This window comes from Emys orbicularis, chromosome 8, assembly GCF_028017835.1.
Source record: "Emys orbicularis isolate rEmyOrb1 chromosome 8, rEmyOrb1.hap1, whole genome shotgun sequence".
Lineage (NCBI taxonomy): Eukaryota > Metazoa > Chordata > Testudines > Emydidae > Emys > Emys orbicularis.
In genome coordinates this window covers 232800-253824 of record NC_088690.1, presented here as the reverse complement: position 1 = coordinate 253824, position 21025 = coordinate 232800, and the positions used below count along the sequence as shown (strand labels likewise).

The following is a 21025-nucleotide window of genomic DNA, read 5'->3' as shown; positions in this document are numbered from 1 at the left end:
TGGTTCTCAATGAGCCATCAAGCAGGCTAGGCAGTGCTGATGCCAAACTGTCTGGGAGTGACACCCAGAAGCATAGCACAAGTTTGAAATACAGACATACATATCTATAACTCATAATACAAAGGTGATACAAACCCATAAATGAGTTTATCATACCTGGCAAATCATAACATTTTTGCAGATACCTTACATGGCATATCTGACATAACATTACAATTTTACAATATTAATATTCATAATATCCTCAAGTGTCCCCCAGATTCCATACAGCATCACAAGGTCAAACTACGAACTTTTCCTACAATAGTCTAGGCATACTTAATCCTACCTCAATGTGGGGAAAGAGACCAGGTGACCTCTTCAGGTCCCTTCCAGACCCACGTTTGTGATTCTATGATGGCCAGGGGTTTGATTGTGACCAGCATACCTGACTGGCAAATATCTCAAGTGTAGATGCAGTTATACTGGCAAAACTACGCTTTTGCAAATATAAGCTGCTCTGACAATATAGCTGTCAATCAGGGCCTCTTCACACCCTGACAGACATAGCTATGAAAGCAGTAGTTTGTAATGTAGATATGACCATAGTGGGGGGGGAGGGGGGAAGGTAAGTTCTGTTGTTGGATTTTTTAAAATTCAGGCCTGGTCTACACTGCAAAGTTTTGCCAGTGTAGCGATGGGTTTACCCAACACCACAGCCATGCTGGCAAAAAACCCTGAATAGCTGTAACTACGCCACCAGAAGAGTGCTTCTGTCAGCATAGCTAATGTTGTTCAGGGAGGTTGTGTAGCTATGCTCGCAGATGAACTCCTTCTGCTGGCTTACAGGGCATCTATACGACAGTCCTCTGCTGGCACAGCTATATCGGCCAATGCTCTGTAGTGCAGACAAACCTCAGCTGTGAGTTTTGTGGTTACTCCTGCTTTTGAGCAGAAAGATAGATGCAAGGGTGAGGAAATACAGCTTTTTGTTGAAGTTCCCAAAGTCAAGATGGCCAGTCAATCACAGATGGATGCTCTGGGCTGGCAGGTCAGCCAGGACAGCAGTTGCTCTGAACCCTGGCTTGTTTCTCTTTACCAGTCCGTCTCAAGCTAGATGGCCTTATCTTTTTGTGCTGGTGTTGTGTGATGCAGCTGGTCTCAGGGTCAGGTCGAAAGCATGCAGAGAGAAGAAAGGGATAGGAGGAAGATAGTGAGGAACTGGAAAGAACATACAAGGAAAGGGAAGACAAAGCAGGATTTCACATGTATCAACCTAGGGTCCTTGCTGGCTCAGTTGTGATGGCCAAATGTCCTCACTGGTGTGCTGAGGTCTGGGCATCTCCAATGATCCTTAAAGTTCATCATCAAAGGACAGTGTCTGGAACAAAGCAGAAGTTTGTTGACCATTCCCCAAGGAATCCCCCAGGAGTCCATATTTTTTTCTCCCCAAAGTCTCTTTTTAGAAGTCTGCGAGGGATGCAATGGGTCAAATAGGTCCTTATTGTTCTACCCACCACTGGACCAAAATTGGGTGTGTCAGAAATTAGGCCTATTATTTTCTGGTTCCTATCCCCTCTTGTTTACAGTCTTGACCTCACCATAATCCTTGTGTCATATCAGTCATCCTTTTCTGTTTATACCAAACCAGGCTGTCCCCTTTTCATATATGCCCTTTCCCTGGGGGGAGGGATAGGCTCAGTGGTTTGAGCATTGGCCTGCTCAAACCTAGGGTTGTGAGTTCAATCCTTAAGGAGGCCATTTAGGGATCTTGGTCCTGCTAGTGAAGGCAGGGAGCTGGACTCAATGACCTTTCAAGGTCCCTTCCAGTTCTAGGAGATAGGATATATCTATTTATTTATAACATTAATAGTCATGGGTTCTTGTAACTTGTTATGAGCTTTCATTCCACTTCCCAACAATTGAGCTCATAGTGAGGATAGCCCTACAAGACCTCAATAATTAAAACAAGTGACATGATTTTTTTGGGACCTGACTCATAACTTTTGACTGTCTGAGGTGGACCATAATGGGGACGAATGAGATATTCCTTCAGGTAGGTGCACCATGTGAGTCTCCCCTGGAACCAATCACCAATGACCCCACCTCCTCACTAGCAGAAGTCTTCCCTGTTTCTCAATCACCCCCACCTCAGTTCTGCACTCTCTATTCCTCTACCATAACCCTCCTACCCCAATCTTCTCCTGGCCTGCATGTCCCATGCAGTCCACCTACCCCTCTCTGCCAGAAACCTAGACAAAGATCATGTGACTCACAAGAGTTGGAAACACAACAACTCTAATCACTGTAATCAGGAAAGAGTGGAGCTCACTTACCCTCTAAGGCACTGTTCAAATAGGAAAAAAAAAAAAAATAAGAGAAAGATACAGGCATGAGTTAAAACAGCCTTAGAGCTGCTCTAATTAGGTTATGTCTACACTACAAAATTATATCAACCTAACTTAAGTTGGCATACAGCCCCCATAGCTATTAAGTCTCTTGTGTGCGTGCACACTTGGTGCCTTGCATTGGTGGTGCGGGTCCTCACCAGGAGCGCTTGTATTGATTGGATTGTCAGTGTGGGGCATTGTGGGATGGCTTCTCGAGGCCAGCAACCATCAACGTACGCAAAGCAGCATCTACACTGACACTGCATCGACTGACTCCATGCCTCGGCACCGAGACACTTGGGAGCCAAATTTAAGAGAAGACACTTCAGAGCTAGGCCAACACAAGGCAGCTTGTCACCCTTACCTTGTAGTGCAGCCCAGGCCTTGGTGTGCAGCTGCTAGCAGCTGGGCACGGATGCCATGAGCTGAAAATGTGCCTGCCCTGTCCACCGAGTCTCTGCCACCCAGTCCTCCCTACCCCTCACCCCCTGCCCTTCCTCCCTCCAGTCCTCCCTTCTTCCCTCCCATCCCCAGTCCTCCCCACCCCTCCCGCTGCCCTTCCTCCCTCAGCCCCCCACACCCCTCACCCCTGCCCTTCCTCCCTCCTCCCCCCAGTCCTCCCCACCCCTCCCCCTGCCCTTCCTCCCTCAGCCCCCTAGTCCCCCCCACCCATCACCCCTGCCCTTCCTCCCTCCTCCCCCCAGTCCTCCTCACCCCTCCCCCTGCCCTTCCTCCCTCAGCCCCCTAGTCCCCCCCACCCCTCACCCCTGCCCTTCCTCCCTCCTCCCCCCAGTCCTCCTCACCCCTCCCCCTGCCCTTCCTCCCTCAGCCCCCTAGTCCCCCCCACCCCTCACCCCTGCCCTTCCTCCCTCCTCCCCCCAGTCCTCCTCACCCCCCGCCCTTCCTCCCTCACCTCGCAGTCCTCCCTTCTTCCCTCCCGCCCCCAGTCCTCCCCACCTGCCCTTCCTCCCCCCAGTCATCCCCACCCCTCACCCCCGCCCTTCCTCCCTCACCTCCCAGTCCTCCCTTCTTCCCTCCCGCCCCCAGTCCTCCCCACCTGCCCTTCCTCCCCTCCAGTCCTCCCTACCCCTCACCCTCTGCCCTTCCTCCCTACCCCTCACCCCCTGCCCTTCCTCCCTCCAGTCCTCCCTTCTTTCCTCCCATCCCCACCCCTCCCCTTCCTCCCTCAGCCCCCTAGTCCCCCCACCCCTCACCCTTCCTCCCTCCTCCCCCCAGTCCTCCCCCCCCCTCCCCCTGCCCTTCCTCCCTCAGCCCCCTAGTCCCCCCACCCCTCACCCCTGCCCTTCCTCCCTCCAGTCCTCCTCACCCCCCGCCCTTCCTCCCTCACCTCCCAGTCCTCCCTTCTTCCCTCCCGCCCCCAGTCCTCCCCACCTGCCCTTCCTCCCCCCAGTCCTCCCCACCCCTCACCCTCTGCCCTTCCTCCCTCACCCCCCGCCCAGTCTCCTCCCACGCAACTGTTCCCCGCCCTTGCCGGGGCGGCAAGACTCGGACCGGGAGGTCGCGGAGCGGCTCCCGGAAGTGCGATGACGCCCCCGCTGGCCGCGCCTGCGCAGCTCGGGAGCGGAAATGGCCGTGTCCCGGTAGCGCTCGGCGCGGCGGCGAAGTTGGGCCAGCGGCGGGTGAGTCGCGCTGGCGGGAACGGGGCGGCGCGAAGGGCAGTGAGCGGGGGAGGGGCCGGGCCGGAGTCTGAACCCGCCTGTCCCTTGGTCCCCCCGGCCCCGCCCCTGGAGCCGCCGCAGGCAGGAAGCGGCTCGAGTGCTGGGCAGCCCGGGGGGGGGGCTCCGCGCGCTGCCCCCCGAGACAAACCCACCCACCCCAGCCCCTCGGGTGCTAGTTATTGCACCATTTCGGCCGTGCTGGAGGCTGCCTCGGGACGAGGTGCCGCCCTGGCAGGCGCTGTACGACGGGGGGGTCTCAACCTTTCCTCGCTGAGCCCCCCCCCCCCCCCGACAGGCTGTGAAAACGCCACGGCCCGTCGGGGGGTTCTGGGCTGGGGGGGGGACCCTTGGGCATAGGCATAATTGTACTTCTGTTTGGGGGGCGCAAGGGCTGGCGGGGCTCGAGCCAGCGCTGCACAGCAGGGTCCAGGGAGGGAGCGCGAGCGCCACCCCCACCCCCCGACTCACCTACCAGCCTGTCTGGGCTGTGGGGGGACACAACCAAAAACTAACTCAAAGGGGGCACTCCGTCCAAAAAGTTTGAAAACCGCTCAGGGTGCAGGCAGGGGGTAGCTAGGGGCTGTGTATGGGGTGGGGGGCTCTCAGTGCGGCTCCCTGCTTCGGGGGGGGGGGGGCGCTGGGGCTCCCGGTTGAGAACTACGGCTATAGACTCACAAGATGGCCCCAATCCCTGCTACACACAGTTTACAATTTAACTTGAATGATCAGATTTAGAAATATAGGTGCCTGTCTGCATGTGTGCACCTAACTGCTGCCAGTGCGTGCATAGATCAGGTAAGTGCCCATGCAGACTATCCAACAAATTCTTGGACTGCATTGCAGACAACTTTTTATTTCAGAAGGTTGAAAAAGCTACTGGGGGGAAGCTGTTCTAGACTTGATTTTAACAAATAGGGAGGAACTCGTTGAGAATTTGAAAGTAGAAGGCAGCTTGGGTGAAAGTGATCATGAAATCATAGAGTTTGCAATTCTAAGGAAGGGTAGAAGGGAGAACAGCAAAATAGAGACAATGGATTTCAGGAAGGCGGATTTTGGTAAGCTCAGAGAGCTGATAGGTAAGGTCCCATGGGAATCAAGACTGAGGGGAAAAACAACTGAGGAGAGTTGGCAGTTTTTCAAAGGGACACTATTAAGGGCCCAAAAGCAAGCTATTCCGCTGGTTAGGAAAGATAGAAAATGTGGCAAAAGACCACCTTGGCTTAACCACAAGATCTTGCATGGATCTAAAAAATAAAAAGGAGTCATACAAAAAATGGAAACTAGGACAGATTACAAAGGATGAATATAGGCAAACAACACAGGAATGCAGGGGCAAGATTAGAAAGGCAAAGGCACAAAATGAGCTCAAACTAGCTACGGGAATAAAGGGGAACAAGACGACTTTTTATCAATACATTAGAAGCAAGAGGAAGACCAAAGACAGGGTAGGCCCACTGCTTAGTGAAGAGGGAGAAACAGTAACAGGAAACTTGGAAATGGCAGAGATGCTTAATGACTTCTTTGTTTCGGTCTTCACCGAGAAGTCTGAAGGAATGCCTAACATAGTGAATGCTAATGGGAAGGGGGTAGGTTTAGCAGATAAAATAAAAAAAGAACAAGTTAAAAATCACTTAGAAAAGTTAGATGCCTGCAAGTCACCAGGGCCTGATGAAATGCATCCTAGAATACTCAAGGAGCTAATAGAGGAGGTATCTGAGCCTCTAGCTATTATCTTTGGAAAATCATGGGAGACAGGAGAGATTCTAGAAGACTGGAAAATGGCAAATATAGTGCCCATCTATAAAAAGGGAAATAAAAACAACCCAGGAAACTACAGACCAGTTAGTTTAACTTCTGTGCCAGGGAAGATAATGGAGCAAGTAATTAAGGAAATCATCTGCAAACACTTGGAAGGTGGTAAGGTGATAGGGAACAGCCAGCATGGATTTGTAAAGAACAAATCATGTCAAACCAATCTGATAGCTTTCTTTGATAGGATAACGAGCCTTGTGGATAAGGGAGAAGCTGTGGATGTGGTATACCTAGACTTTAGTAAGGCATTTGATACGGTCTCGCATGATATTCTTATCGAGAAACTAGGCAAATCCAATTTAGATTGGGCTACTATAAGGTGGGTGCATAACTGGCTGGATAACCGTACTCAGAGTTGTTATTAATGGTTCCCAATCCTGCTGGAAAGGCATAACGAGTGGGGTTCCGCAGGAGTCTGTTTTGGGACCGGCTCTGTTCAATATCTTCATTAACGACTTAGATATTGGCATAGAAAGTACGCTTATTAAGTTTGCGGATGATACCAAACTGGGAGGGATTGCAACTGTTTGGAGGACAGGGTCATAATTCAAAATGATCTGGACAAATTGGAGAAATGGTCTGAGTTAAACAGGATGAAGTTTAACAAAGACAAATGCAAAGTGCTCCACTTAGGAAGAAAAAATCAGTTTCACACATACAGAATGGGAAGAGACTGTCTAGGAAGGAGTACGGCAGAAAGGGATCTAGGGGTTATAGTGGACCACAAGCTAAATATGAGTCAACAGTGTGATGCTGTTGCAAAAAAAGCAAACATAATTCTGGGATGTATTAACAGGTGTGTTGTGAGCAAGACACGAGAAGTCATTCTTCCGCTCTACTCTGCGCTGGTTAGGCCTCAGCTGGAGTATTGTGTCCAGTTCTGGGCACCGTATTTCAAGAAAGATGTGGAGAAATTGGAAAGGGTCCAGAGAAGAGCAACAAGAATGATTAAAGGTCTTGAGAACATGACCTATGAAGGAAGGCTGAAAGAATTGGGTTTGCTTAGTTTGGAAAAGAGAAGACTGAGAGGGGACATGATAGCAGTTTTCAGGTAACTAAAAGGGTGTCATAAGGAGGAGGGAGAAAACTTGTTCACCTTAGCCTCTGAGCAATGGGCTTAAACTGCAGCAAGGGAGGTCTAGGTTGGACATTAGGAAAAAGTTCCTAACTGTCAGGGTGGTTAAACACTGGAATAAATTGCCTAGGGAGGTTGTGGAATCTCCATCTCTGGAGATATTTAAGAGTAGGTTAGATAAATGTCTATCAGGGATGGTCTAGACAGTATTTGGTCCTGCCATGTGGGCAGGGGACTGGACTCGATGACCTCTCGAGGTCCCTTCCAGTCCTAGAATCTATGAATCTATGAAATGGCCAGATAAACGGGCAGAAATAGCCAAGGCCGCCCGGGGGGGGGGGCAAGTGGGGCAATTTGCCCTGGGCCCCGCAGCGGCCCCGCAAGCCCTGGCCCGGCGGCGGTCCGGGTCTTCGGCAGCGGGGGGCCCTTCAGTCGCTCTGGGTCTTCGGCGGCGGGTCTGGGCCCCCCACCGCCGAAATGCCGCCGAAGACCCGGACTGCTGCCGGGTGCGTACAAGCGCCGCAGCTCCCCCGCTTTGCCCCAGGTCCCCTGAATCCTCTGGGCGGCCCTGGAAATAGCCCTAGCAGAGCTCAGCTTAATTTTTATTTATTTATTTATTTTACTACTGTGATGCTTAAGGCAGCATTAATTTTACTGTCACAGGCAGGCTGCCTCTCAAGTGCCCCTTTGTGGCCTGAGATAGCTCTGCAGCAGCCATGCTTCAACTTCCCCTTTCAGGGGCCTTCTTAAATAAACTCCACAGGGGCTTTTTGCCCAGTAATGCCCTTCTTCCCAGGGTCTAATTAATTGACATAAGAGACAAAACAAAACTCAGTTGTGGGGCTTCTCTTTATCCCTTGAGTCTGTTCTCTGCAGCTCTTCTCTGCCTTGGCAGACTACTGTCGGACCTACCTGGCTGGAGGAGGAGTTGTTTTTTGTTTGTTTGTTTGACTGCTGGGGAGGTTGCTCTCTCTGGCCCTCAGCTTTCTTCAGCCCCTGGCTCTGAGGTTCAAACCCTACTGCATGGTCAGGGGTTTCCTTCAAGAGCCTCTTGCTCTCTGCAGTCTGACACCTTCCCCCCCCCCATAAGGGAATCACCTGATCCCTGCTCAGGTGTGCCTGTCTAGTAACTAGGGTTGGCTGGCCCCAGGCCTCTAGCCCTTAAATGGGCTTGCTACCCTTTTACACTAACCATATGTTTTGTCATGACATAAGTTATTTAAGTATTTTGTGATGAATCAAAATAAAATTAATTCATGTGCCTGTTTTTAAGTTGTCCCAGATATCTATGATACACCAAGACAGGATTCAGTACTGATTTTGAAGAAATAGCGTCTCCTTCAGAGGTGGACCCATTTTTATTTTACATCCACTGGCAAAAAGCACTAAGTGCCTGTAGAGGGTTCGTGCCGGGGCTCGACCCTCCTGGGCAGGAGGGGAGCCACACCGACTCACTACTGGTGGAACAAACAACCAGTTAGTGCAGGGCTCAGGCCCTCTGGCAGGGGCTGAGCAACAGTACAGCAGTTTAGGAGCCCAGGCCCTATGGTGCAGGGGCTGAGCAAACAAACAGTGAAGGAGCTCAGGCCCTCTGGTGCAGGGGCTGAGCGACAATCAGTTAGGTAGGTAGGTAGACTCAGGTTCCTACACCTGAGCGTTGGGTGAGGGGAAAACCTGCCACCCGTGAGCGGGGGTGGCAGGGGGGGGACGCAAGCCCACCCACTCCACTGCGTCCCAGCCCGGGGCCCTAGCAGTGGCTCGTGTCGCTGCTGGTCAGTGGGTTGTCCTGACTGAAACACACTGACATCAGCTCACATGCGGCTGCAGCCTGACCGGGGTCGGCTACTCCCGGGCTACTTCCAAGTTCCCTCTCCGGGCCTACCTCGTCCGTGGCCTCGGATCCAGGCCAGTCCATTAGCATCGGTTCCTCTCGTCCGGGGCTTGGGGGCAGGTCCGGCAGCTCCTCGGGGAAATCTGGCCCCTGGGGCTCCGGCGGTTCCTCCGGGTAACAGCAGGGGCGGAGGGGCTCTGGGGGCTCCTCGCCTTCGTAGTTGGCGCGGGGCAGGTCCGACGGCTCCTCCCAATAACGGGTGCGGGGGGGGGGCTCCAGCGGCTCCTCCTCGTAGTGGGCTCGGGGCAGCTCCGGCCAGTTAGGGCAACGGTCCCGGGTCTCAGAGGTCTCCCGGCCACGAGCTCCCGGCGGCACGTCCGCTCCCTGCGGCGGCTGGGCCCTGACTGAGCTCCGGCGGCCCGCCTTTATACTTCCTGTCCCGCCCCTTGACTTCCAGGGGGCGGGAACAGGCGGCGGAGGCTCCGCCCATTCAGGTGCCTGCAAGGGTGCTCCCTCTGCCGGGCAGGAGGGGAGCCACACCGACTCACTACAGTGCCAGAAACCAGTACCTTATAGTGAAGTTCTGGGAGGAAAGCATTAATTGGCTTCTGAGGGAGTGCTATAGCCGTAAGTCAATTTGGTCTTTATACTGAAATATTCACCCAACTAAAGATTTTGTTGATAGTGTGAGTAAAAGTTCTGGTGGTTTGTAACTAAATTAATTACCTAACTCCTTGAACTTCCTGTTTTGGGATAAAGTGATTATTTGCTGTGTTAATTTGATGGTTTGATTAAATTGATGATTTAATGCCAATGTTGCTGATAACGAACCTTATTTCTGACCTTAATATGATAATTGCATTGTATTGTCCATAATTGGTTTGTTAGAATTTGTAATAGCCTAATCTTTGGTGTATGTTCTAAAATTCATAAAAAACATAAGAGTTCCTTCAGTAAGTAATTTGAGTCAGAGCCCTAGAGAACTTCAGTGTGTCAGCTGATCCAACTCAGATCCCAGATAGATCCTTCCTTAAATTAGCCTAGTTCTCTCACCTGCCATTCCTTGTGTCTGTCTAGACTATACATTTTAGTAATTTTGGGGATAAAATTCCTGGATGCTCAACTCTTTCTTGCCTATGTCCTCAGGGCGAATAGATTCAAACATTTCTGTGTAGTGTCAGGAAGCAAAAATTTCCACAGGTGCTCACTAAAGATACACATCCAGCTAAACAGAAGCATGCACAAGGACAGATATATGATGAAGGCCAGACCGTGACCTTATCTCCCTCTCCTCTCACCCATATATCTGCTTCTCTCTTTCTCCTTGTTCCTCCCATGTGTCAGCCTGTCTTTTTCTTGGGATTGCAGCCTTCAGCAGGACTGTCACTCAGATGATGGGTGTAGAAATAAGATGAGTGCATTATGACTCTTCTTTGTTTTGTTTTCAGGCCTTGTTTGGCTGGAACAATGGCTCTAACCTTTATGTCCTTACAAGAATTAATCAAGGAGGATTTCCTGACCTGTAAAATCTGCTATGATCTCTACACAGTGCCGAAGATCCTTCCATGTCTGCACAGTTACTGCCAGCATTGCCTGGAACCACTAGTGAGGGACGGAGCCCTCCAGTGTCCTGAGTGCCGGCTGCAAACAGATGTCCTAGGAGGTGCCTCAAGTCTGAAAACCAACTTCTTCATCAACAGCCTCCTGGAGTTATTCCAGATTAAACACAACAGGGACTTGGCCTGCACAGTCTGCTCAGATGCCCAGAAGATCTTGACTGCCACTGCCCGTTGTCTAGACTGCAAGGATTTCTTGTGCCAGTCCTGCACTCAGGGCCATTGCTGCTCCCGTCTCACTCTTCATCACAAGGTGGTGAAGCTTGAGGAGTTTCTAGCTGGGGAATATGATGCTGAGATGAGGCTGCTTCAGGAGCTGTGCTGCCAGGACCACCAGCAGGAAGCTCTGCGATTCTTCTGTGACACCTGCAGCGCTCCCATCTGCAGGGACTGCCGTATGCTAGACCATTTTCAGCACAAGGTGGTCTCTATGGCAAATGCTGTGCAGCGGGAAAGGCCTTCTGTTGAGCAGCTAATTGACAGCCTGGCAGGAACGATAACATGCATCTCTGAGCAGGAAAAAGCTGTGGAGGAGACAGTAGATAAGTTGAAAACATCAGGAGAGAACATAAAGGAGAGGATCACCAGATATGTGGATGACTTTATCTACTATCTCCAGGCCCAGAAGGAAGCCATTCTGGGCGAGTTGTCTGCTTTTCTAACTCAGCAAATGGAAAGTTGTCGCCTGGTGAAAGAGGAGCTCCAGAGCCAAAGAGATAAAGCAATCAGCACCAGGGAGTTCTCTCAAAGGGTCCTCTATGTGGGAAAGGACTATGAGATCTTACACCTGGAGGGCATGATAAGGAATCGGATTCAGGAGCTCCAGACATATATCCCACAGAAACTAGAGGGCCAAATCCCTGAATTGGCCATAGCCTGGGATCAGCCGGAAATGCTGTCCGAGGCAGCACTCTTCAGTCTAGTGTTTCCCAGGGAACAGCCTGAAGGAGACATGGAAACTGTTTTTGAGCCAGATAGCGAGGCATCTGCCTCCCGCAATGAGGAGTCTGAGGATGACCCAGTCTTGCCCGTGGACTCAGAAGAAGCCTCCTGTCCAAGCTCTGAAGAGAGTGCTCCTGACACTCTCAACAAGAACCCCTCTTGTTGCAGCAGACGCAGTAAAAGGCCTAAGCGTGTCTGCACTTTTGAAGTAGACCAGTGCTGCTCCCAATTAAAGCCCAATGTCACAGGGATTGCTGTTCTGCCTCACGCTGGTGGCATTCTCCTGTTGGATCAGGAGAACGATGAGATAAAGCAGTACAGCGCTGGTGGGCACTTTCAGCAATCAATACCTCTGCCAGATTCAGACGGTGTCTTCTGTGGCATTTCACTCTGTGGAGATGTCCTAGCTTGCTCTTCAGGTTACTTTCTCTTCTTCCTGACCCTTGAGGGCAAGTTTCTGCACAAGTTGCTGCTAAGAGGATCCGAGTCTTCCTATGCTATCACCTCCTATGAGGACTCCTATATTGCCGTGAGTGAGGGCACACTCTGCTCCATCTCCCTTTACAGCCCTTCAGGACACTGCGTGGGCAGGGTGGTACCCACAGGTTACCATGGGGGGAAGTTCCTTTTCATTGCCGTCAATTACTGGGAGGAATTCATTGTCTCAGACTTCATCAAGAAGCAGATTGTCATCATTGGGAAGTCTGGGCTGATCCTCAACGTGCTGAAAACCTCACACTCGCTGCTGACAAAGCCGTTCAGTGTATGCGTGGACATGTCCAGTAACATTTTTGTGGTCGATCAGTTGAAGGTGATTAAATTTTCCCCAGATGGTGAGACGGGGGAGGTAGTGTTGAGCAACCAAAGTCGGCAGAAGAGACCCCGTGTCCTTGCTGTGGACGACGACGGGCGCCTTGTCCTGGTGCAAGAGGATGGTTACGTTCACATTTATTGCTTCTAGTGTACACCCTAGGAGAATGTGGTCTGAGTGCCCCCAAAGTAGCTGGTTCTGTAACCTCAGGTCCCAAAACCTTGTGTTAATAGTGTGCCAGAGTAATCCCACTAGTACTGTCACCTCCAGATGTGTTACAGAGCTTTAGCCCTGACTCTGGGTGTCAGTGGAACAGACATGTCTGGGCAGGAATCTTTGTGCTCCAAGGGTTTTGAAAATGATCAGAGCCCAGGGGAGCTGGAGGTAGAAATAACTTTTCACTAACTGAGATGAGATCCATATTGCCAAAACTTTCTACTCTCTCCCAGCTCACCTGATAGTTTATGGGGGGGGACACTGCAATGTTATAGTCAGTGCTATCAGTACCTGAGGTGAACAGCTGGAGAGCTGGGAATAATGGCCGGCTCTAAGGAAATGGCAGAAGGGAAATGCCTTTGCTTAATGTGCATTTGGTAGTTGGCATTGATGGATGACAGGTGCCTTTGAACTGTTTCACTTTAAAGTAACATCTCTTCCCCTGCCTGCCTTACCTCTGCATCAGCGCTGTGAGCTGGTAGAACTCCGACTTCCACTTCCACTGTTCTGGAGTGTGTCCCAGATTAAGGGAATGTTCAGAAAAATGACCTACTTCTATCTCTCAGCATCCCCTTTGCCATCTTAACCCAACCAGGCACTGAATTCCTTCCCCCCCTCTTCCCCCCACATACAAGTCAGAGTCCTCCTTGAGCAGGATGACCAAACATCACAAAGGAACCTGACACCTGCCAGAGGCTGTGGGAATCTCTGGTCTCAGCATTGGAAGTATCCAGGGAACCTGACCAGCCCCACAAGTGTGAAAAGGTAAAAATGGCTAGAACTGTATCTAAAGATCCCAAGCAGAAAGCGCCCAGCCTTGCTGCAGTGAAGGACTGGTTAGTGCATCCACTGGGAAGGAGGTGGCAGTCACCTCAGTTCAATAGGTGATGCAGCCTTTTACATTCCCTTTTTGTTTAGCCTGTTGAATCCAGGCAGAGCAGTCAGTGCTTGAGCAGGTCTCAGCTTTTGTTTATATTTAGGGATAGAGACTAAAGATTCCTATTGCATTCCAGCTCATCCTACTGTTAACGTTCAAACAGAAATGATTGTTTTACACTAACACTTTTATGCATTTGGATAATTAATAGAGCCTCGTGCTTTCCCTTATGAACTGTTTTCCAAATTTTCTTCTTGTTTCGCTTTGATAAAGTCTGGTGCAATTATGGGTGTGGCAGGCCTCACTAAGGGTCCAGGGCATGACTCCGGCACTGACTCCTTACAGTGGCCTGAAAATAAGGGATGTTTGCTGGAGCCTTTCCCCGTGTGCAGGACAGGATGTGAGAGCACGTTCACTGGCTTCTTACACTGTGTTGGCAAGAAATGTTCAGGCTCTTACAGAGCAGCTCTGTGGGAGCTATTCAGGCATTTGTCTTTGAGCTTTGTTTTAACACTTGCTGGCAAATGTGCTCTCTTACATGGATTCTCAGGGACCTAGCCACGTGCACTATCATGTAGACATGCATTCTCTCACGCACTCATGCGCACACACACATTAGTATTCACATTAGTGCATACAAAATTATACAAAATTACTAAAGATAGTTAAGACCCAGGCCGACTGCAAAGAGCTACAAAAGGATCTCTCAAAACTGGGTGACTGGGCAACAAAATGGCAGATGAAATTTAATGTTGATAAATGCAAAGTAATGGACTTTGGAAAGCATAATCCCAACTATACGTATAAAATAATGGGGTCTAAGGCTATGTCTTCACTACCCGCCGATCCGGCGGGTAGCAATCGGTCTATCGGGGATCGACTTACCGCGTCTAGTGAAGACGCGGTAAAATCGATCCCTGATCGCTCTGCCGTCGACTCCGGAAATCCACCTCGGCAAGAGGCGGCAGCGGAGTCGGCGGCAGCGTGGCAGCGGTCTACTTTCCCGCGTCCTCACCGCCAGGTAAGCCGACCTAAAATACGCAACTTCAGCTATGGTATTCACGTAGCTGAAGTTGCGTATCTTAGGTCGGACCCCCGCTGTAGTGTAGACCTAGCCTCAATTAGCTGTTACCACTCAAAGAGATCTTGGAGTCATTGTGGATAGTTCTCTGCAAACATCCACTCAATGTGCAGTGGTAGTCAAAAAAGCGAACAGAATGCTGGGAATAATTAAGAAAGGGATACATAATCGGACAGAAAATATGTTGCCTCGATATAAATCCATGGTATGCACACATCTTGAATATTGTGTGCAGGTGTGGTCTACCCATCTCAAAAAAGATATATTGGAATTGGAAAAGGTTCAGAAAAGGGCAACAAAAATTATTAGTGGTGTGGAACCGCTTCCTTATGAGGAGAGATTAATAAGACTGGGAATTTTCATCTTGGAAAAGAGATGGCTAAGGGGAGATATGATTGAGGTCTATAAAATAATGACTGGTGTAGAGAAAATAGACAACTTCTTGTTACACCTTTCTCCTAAAGAACTCTTTAGCACCCTGTATTTTCTCCCTATGGAGGTAGTTAAATGCTAATCAAGTCACCACTCACATTTTCTTTGAAGTAAAATAAACAGATGGAGCTATTTAAGTCTCACTGTAAAAGATCTGTACGTCTCCAGCCCTTATATAGTTTTTGTGGCTCTTTACTGCACACTCTGATTTTTCAACATTTTAAATAATATGGACACCAGAACTGGACAATATTCTTGTGCTGGTCTCACCAATGCCATATACAGAGGTAAAAATCTCTACTACTCATTATTCCTCAGTTTATATGTTCATGGATCATATTAGCCCTTTTTGCCAGTGCGTCAGACTGGGGGCTCATCTTGAGCTGCTTCCCTATGACCCCTAAATACTTCTCCGAGTCAGTGCTTTCCAGGATACAGTCCCATTCAGTAGGTATGGCCTGCACTCCTTGTTCGCAGATGTATAAAGTTGCCTTTGGCTGTATTAAGAATCATTTTGTTTGAATGGGCCCAGTTTACTAAGCGATCCAGATCATTCTGTACGACTGCCATGTCATTGTTTATCACTTCACAGATTTTTGTGTCATCCACAAATTTTATCTGCAGTGATTTTATATTTACTTACAGATCATTGATGAAAATGTTAAATAATGTCAGGCCTAGAAGTGATATCTGCAGGACACCACTGAAGATTTACCTCAAACCTCCCCCCCCACCTCCCGTTCAATCATGATTCCTCAGTGACAATTACATTTAGATATCTGTCAGTCAGCCAGTTCTTAATCCATGTAACGTGTGCACTACTGATATTCTATAATGCTATTTTTTAAAATCAAAATGTCATGCAACTGTCTTAAAGAAGTCAAGATTAATTACATGTATGCAAGCTTCACAGCCAGGTAGGCATCAGGTAGGTGAGAATCTTCCCAGATGGGAAGCCAAGGGGGCCCCCAAGGTGAGTCAATGTCAAAAACATGGATGATAGGATGGATTGCACCCTAATAATAAATAATATATGGAGACATACCTATCTCATAGAGCTGGAAGGGACCCTGAAAGGTCATAGAGTCCAGCCCCCTGCCTTCACTAGCAGGACCAAGTACTGATTTTTGCCCCAGATCCCTAAGTGGCCCCCTCAAGGATTGAGCTCACAACCCTGGGTTTAGCACGCCAATGCTCAAACCACTGAGCTATCCCTCCCTCGACAAGTTTGCAGAGGGCACTAAGCTGGGGGGGAGAGGTAGATACACTGGAGGGTAGGGATAGGGTCCAGAGTGACCTAGACAAATTGGAGGATTGGGCCAAAAGGAATCTGATGAGGTTCAACAAGGACAAGTGCAGAGTCCTGCACTTAGGACAAAAGAATCCCATGCACTGCTAGAGGCTGGGGACCGACTGGCTAAGCGGCAGGTCTGCAGAAAAGGACCTGGGAATTACAATGGATGAGAAACTGGATGTGAGTCAACAGTGTACCCTTGTTGCCAAGAAGGCTAATGCTATATTGGGCTGCATTAGTAGGAACATTGCCAGCAGATCAAGGTAAGTGATTTATTCCCCTGTATTTGGCACTGGTGAGGCTACATCTGAGTATTGCATCCAGTTTTGGGCCCCCCCACTACAGAAAGGATGTGGATAAATTGGAGACAGTCCAGCGGAGGGCAACAAAAATAATTAGGGGGCACATGACTTATGAGAAGAGGCTGAGGGAACTGGGCTTATTTAGTCTGCAGAAGAAAAGAGTGAGGGCAGATTTGATAGTAGCCTTCAACTACCTGAAGGGGGGTTCCAAAGAGGATGGAGCTAGGCTGTTCTCAGATGGCAGATGACAGAACAAGGAGCAATGGTCTCAAGTTGCAGTGCGGGAGGTCTAGGTTGGATATTAGGAAAAACTATTTCACTAGGAGGGTGGTGAAGCACTGGAATGGGTTCCCTAGGGAGGTGGTGGAATCTCCATCCTTAGAGGTTTATAAGGCCTGGATTGACAGAGCCCTGGCTGGGATGATTTAGTTGGGGTTGGTCCTGCTTTGAGCCAGGGGGGTGGATTAGATGACGACCTGAGGTCTCTTCCAACTCTAATCTTCTATGATTCTATGACTGAATGTTCACTTTCAGAGATTGAAAAAAAATCAGCAAATGGCAGGGAAGGGATAACAGGAAACTCAAGAATCCTCATGTGCATTCTTTCCCAAGGAACTATCCTTGTGCAGGACCTGATCATTCTTTGTGGGCATTCTCATGAGTGTTCCGACGTCCTCAGGCACCTCATCATGAGAGTAATTGCTGATCTGATCTTGTCCTGTCTTATGGCTGATTGACACACAAAGCCCACAAAATCTGTCAACACTCCAAGATGGACTCGGTGCTGAGATGGTTGAAGATCACGCTTAGAAATTGACAATAAATTCATGCTGTTGCAATGTTTGGATCATTGGCTAAGTTGCTCAAGTGGACCCCTCCTTGGCCAGGGCTCTGCCTAGAATGTCATCCAGGAAAGAGTATTCCTGTGTCCCCTTTTGCCTGAGAAAAGCCAACAGAACAATGAGGACTTTTATGAACACTCGTGAGGATGACAGTCTGAAAGGCAGTGCTTTGTATGGAACCTTATTGGTCCCATGAGCGAATCACAGAAATCTCTTGTGCTTCCAGTGGATTGGCACATGAAGATAGGTCTTCAAATCAATTGATATAAAGTAATTCCCTTGGCAGATGGCCACTGCTATGGACTTCAAAGTCTCCATCTTAAATCTGGTCTTTCTTCTGAACTTGTTCAGGTGCTTTAAGTCCAACACCACTCTGTCCTCCTCAGATCTTTTGGCTATCAGAAACAAGATTAAGTAGTGGCCAGAGAACATCTCTGCCTCAGGAACGCTCTCTATTACATGGAATTACAGAAGCTGATCTGTGGCCTTTAGCGTATTTTGCCTCTTGCTGATGCTGGAGAAGGGAGAAAATGATGATTTGGAATCTTTGAAAATTCTATGATGTACCCATGTTGAACCACATTCAGGACCCATCTGTCCAATGTGGAGAGAGGCCATTGGTCCTTGAATTTTAATAGTCTCCCCCCCACCCCCCCCACCCCCAGGTGTTGCTCATCTGAACTCTCTTGATTGTATTCAGACATTGCTTCCAGTGCTGAAATTTGTGTGGCAGGAAGAATGGTCTCTCCCCTTTACAGGCTTGGATTTGTTCCATTTGTCTTTGCTGTAGTTTCTTCTTTTGTTCCTATAGGAGTAGCTACAAAAAGGATATGTAGACCTATAATAAGGACGATTGTCCCTTTTTCTGGATTTGGAGTTAGGAGAATTCTTTTTTGATTTATCTGAGAATTCCACCAGCACACTGTCTAATGGCTTCCCAAATAACCAATTTCCTACATATTTCAAAGCTGTTAACATGACTTTTTTTTAAGATTCATAGATTCTAGGACTGGAAGGGACCTCGAGAGGTCATAGAGTCCAGTCCCCTGCCCGCATGGCAGGACCAAATACTGTCTAGACCATCCCTGATAGACATTTATCTAACCTACTCTTAAATATCTCCAGAGATGGAGATTCCACAACCTCCCTAGGCAATTTATTCCAGTGTTTAACCACCCTGACAGTTAGGAACTTTTTCCTAATGTCCAACCTAGACCTCCCTTGCTGCAGTTTAAGCCCATTGCTTCGTGTTCTATCCTTAGAGGCTAAGGTGAACAAGTTTTCTCCCTCCTCCTTATGACACCCTTTTAGATACCTGAAAACTGGTATACCTGAAGGACTTTGGCTTGTATATAGTGCTTCCAGGCTCATAACCAGAGGTGCCATCTGGTCACCACATTGGAGGCCATGGCATGCGCTGAAAACATAAAAGTATCCCTGGTTGCATCGACAATGAAGGTTAAAGCCATTGAGATTTTCTTTAAGTCCAAACCTAATCATAATGATTTCTTAGCCTTTTTTGGTGATCTAGCTGCCAGATTTGTCAGTCCAGACTAGTACTGCTCTTGCAAAACATGTTGCCCCAGCAGAAACTCTCAGAGAGGAAGATGCAGCCTCAGACATACTACACAGGGATATTTCTATTCTGCAGTCGGGTTCTTTTGGGAAAAAGCCCCTTTCTGTTGGATAGCAGTGTCTTTGAGTAGTGCTGAATCTGCTCTGTCCGTTTTGGGACGAGAGACAAAATCTGCTTTGCTGTGGTGCACATTGTAGAATTTTTTGTCATGCCTGGACAATCTAGTAGACTTTGCTGGTGTTTCCTATTCAGCCTTAGTCACTTTTCCAAAAAGTCATGAAAGGGAATGTATGGTTCAGATTTTGAACCAGTTGGAAAATATTTTTTGTAATTTCTATATCTATCCTTTCTTCCTCCTCCTCAGAATCTTTTCTAATGGGCTTATCTGACAGGATACCCAGGTATATAATCACCATTTGTAATGTGTTCTCAAGTAATTGGAAAAAGATCCTCTTGCTTTGTTTCATCCTGCTATTCAGGCTCAGAGAGAGAGAGAGAGAGAGAGAGAGAGTTCACCTTCCTCCTGTAAAGAAGATCCTGACTTTCCTCTTGACTTCTTTGTTTCTCTCTTGGGCTTGTATTGAACAGATTTTTCCAGCCTTCTTTTTCTTTTTTTGAGGTCTGTCAAGATTATGATTAAAATAAATTAAATGACAATGAAGAACAGCCACAAACAATTCTTTTAAGCTTTTTCTTTCCATGTATGAGAACCTTGTGTGCAGAACCACTAGCTCTCATGATGAATGAGAAACTACTATCTCCAGAAGAATCGGCCAGTTTTCTCTTGTCTGAGGTAATTTCTTGATCCCTTTTCCCCTTTTTAAAATTTTACTCCTTAGGTTCCCAGTCGCCACCTCCACTGAGTCAGATGAGGAGTCCTGCAAACCTCTTCTGCTATCAGGCATCTCTTATATTTGCCCTTTTGAGAGTGGATAATATAAGGGGACACTGCCACTGTTGCCTGGGGCTCACAGGATGGTGACCTCTGAGGTAAAGGCACTTTTTGCACCAAATCCAAGAGCTCCCTAGTCCAAGAAGGAATTTCTTCCTGAGAGGGAGATTCCCTTCTCCCTTCCATGCAGAATTCCTGACGTCCCCTGGAGCTAAGGGATGGCAACCAGATTGCCTGATGAAGGAAGGGAGGAGGGGATGATGAGACGTGTGCTGCGGGAGGGTGTGCACCTAAAACAGTTTTACTGGCCACTCCTTGCTCTGTTGGTGGCAGATACAGATGGTCCCACTTACGGTTTCCCTACCTGGGCCACTGCCCTTTTATGCAGTAATTCCAGGCAGGAGATAAACTGCCTCTTTGAGGTTTGTCTTTGTTTTGTTTTAATTCTCTCTCTCTCAGTAGTAGCTGGATTCAACCACCTTGCCAGTAGCTACAGGAGGCAGAACCAGGAGTGGGGGAGTTCGTCCCTCATCAGTTATCCAGTCAGTTCCGATTTTGTCCTGTACAACTACAGACAGGTGATGATCCACACTGAAGATTTGTGGACCTGGCCCGGACAGAAATTCAGCCTACGTGACCTAATAGGACTTGGCCAACTCTAGTTTCTGCAAACTCTCTCTCATGGGGCTTATGTGACCCGTATCGCTGAGGTATCCAAGTCTCATTAATACTGATCAATGTGAGGTAGGGAACCGGTCCCATTTTACGGGTTGGGTACTTGGCACAGGGAACTTTAGTGACTGGTCACAGGAAGGTCACACAGGCAGGTCAGAGACCTGAGCTTAGATCTCTACTGACCTAAGCCAATGCCTTAACCACAGGGCCACGTTTCCTTCTCTGGACCATTGGTGGTGAGGTTTCCTTTACTGAATGGATGTAGAAAAGCAGAGCATTTCTGATGTACGTTCACAAGTCATAAAACCCTATGCCGGTACCTATTCTGTAGGGAAGTTTCCATGCAACTAGACTAGAGTCAGACTGGTACAGCTGCAGTCTGAGGAACAGCAACACTGAGAAACGAATGAGTTTAACTTACCAAGTTTATCTTGGTATAAAAGTATAAAATTCCCCCAAAGCTTGAGGCAGTTTCTATGTTACTTTGTGAGTTTACAAACTAAAAAAGGTCAGAAGGACTTGGAGAGTGACAGACTGAGAACGGGAGCTGCAGCTGAGTGCCGGGAGGTGGCAGCAGGGGAGACCTACAGTTCTGGAACTTTTGAACAAGAAATGCTCCATGCACAGATGAGATTTACCTTCTATCGCCCTCCTCCCCCAAGGAACAGGTCTGATGTTTCTCAGCGTTTGGTGGGAAAATGGC

The 21025-nt window shown here is 48.6% G+C and overlaps 1 protein-coding gene across 1 annotated transcript; it reads left to right on the top strand.

Annotated features, from left to right (window-relative positions):
• The first annotated feature begins 10233 nt into the window (after positions 1–10233).
• On the top strand, positions 10234–15532 carry LOC135882660 (E3 ubiquitin-protein ligase TRIM56-like). Its single transcript, XM_065409639.1, has 2 exons — positions 10234–13116; positions 15387–15532. Exon 1 carries the CDS (start codon positions 10234–10236, stop codon positions 12283–12285), a length of 2052 nt encoding a protein of 683 aa, XP_065265711.1. The 3' UTR covers positions 12286–13116; positions 15387–15532.
• Positions 15533–21025: the final 5493 nt, after the last annotated feature.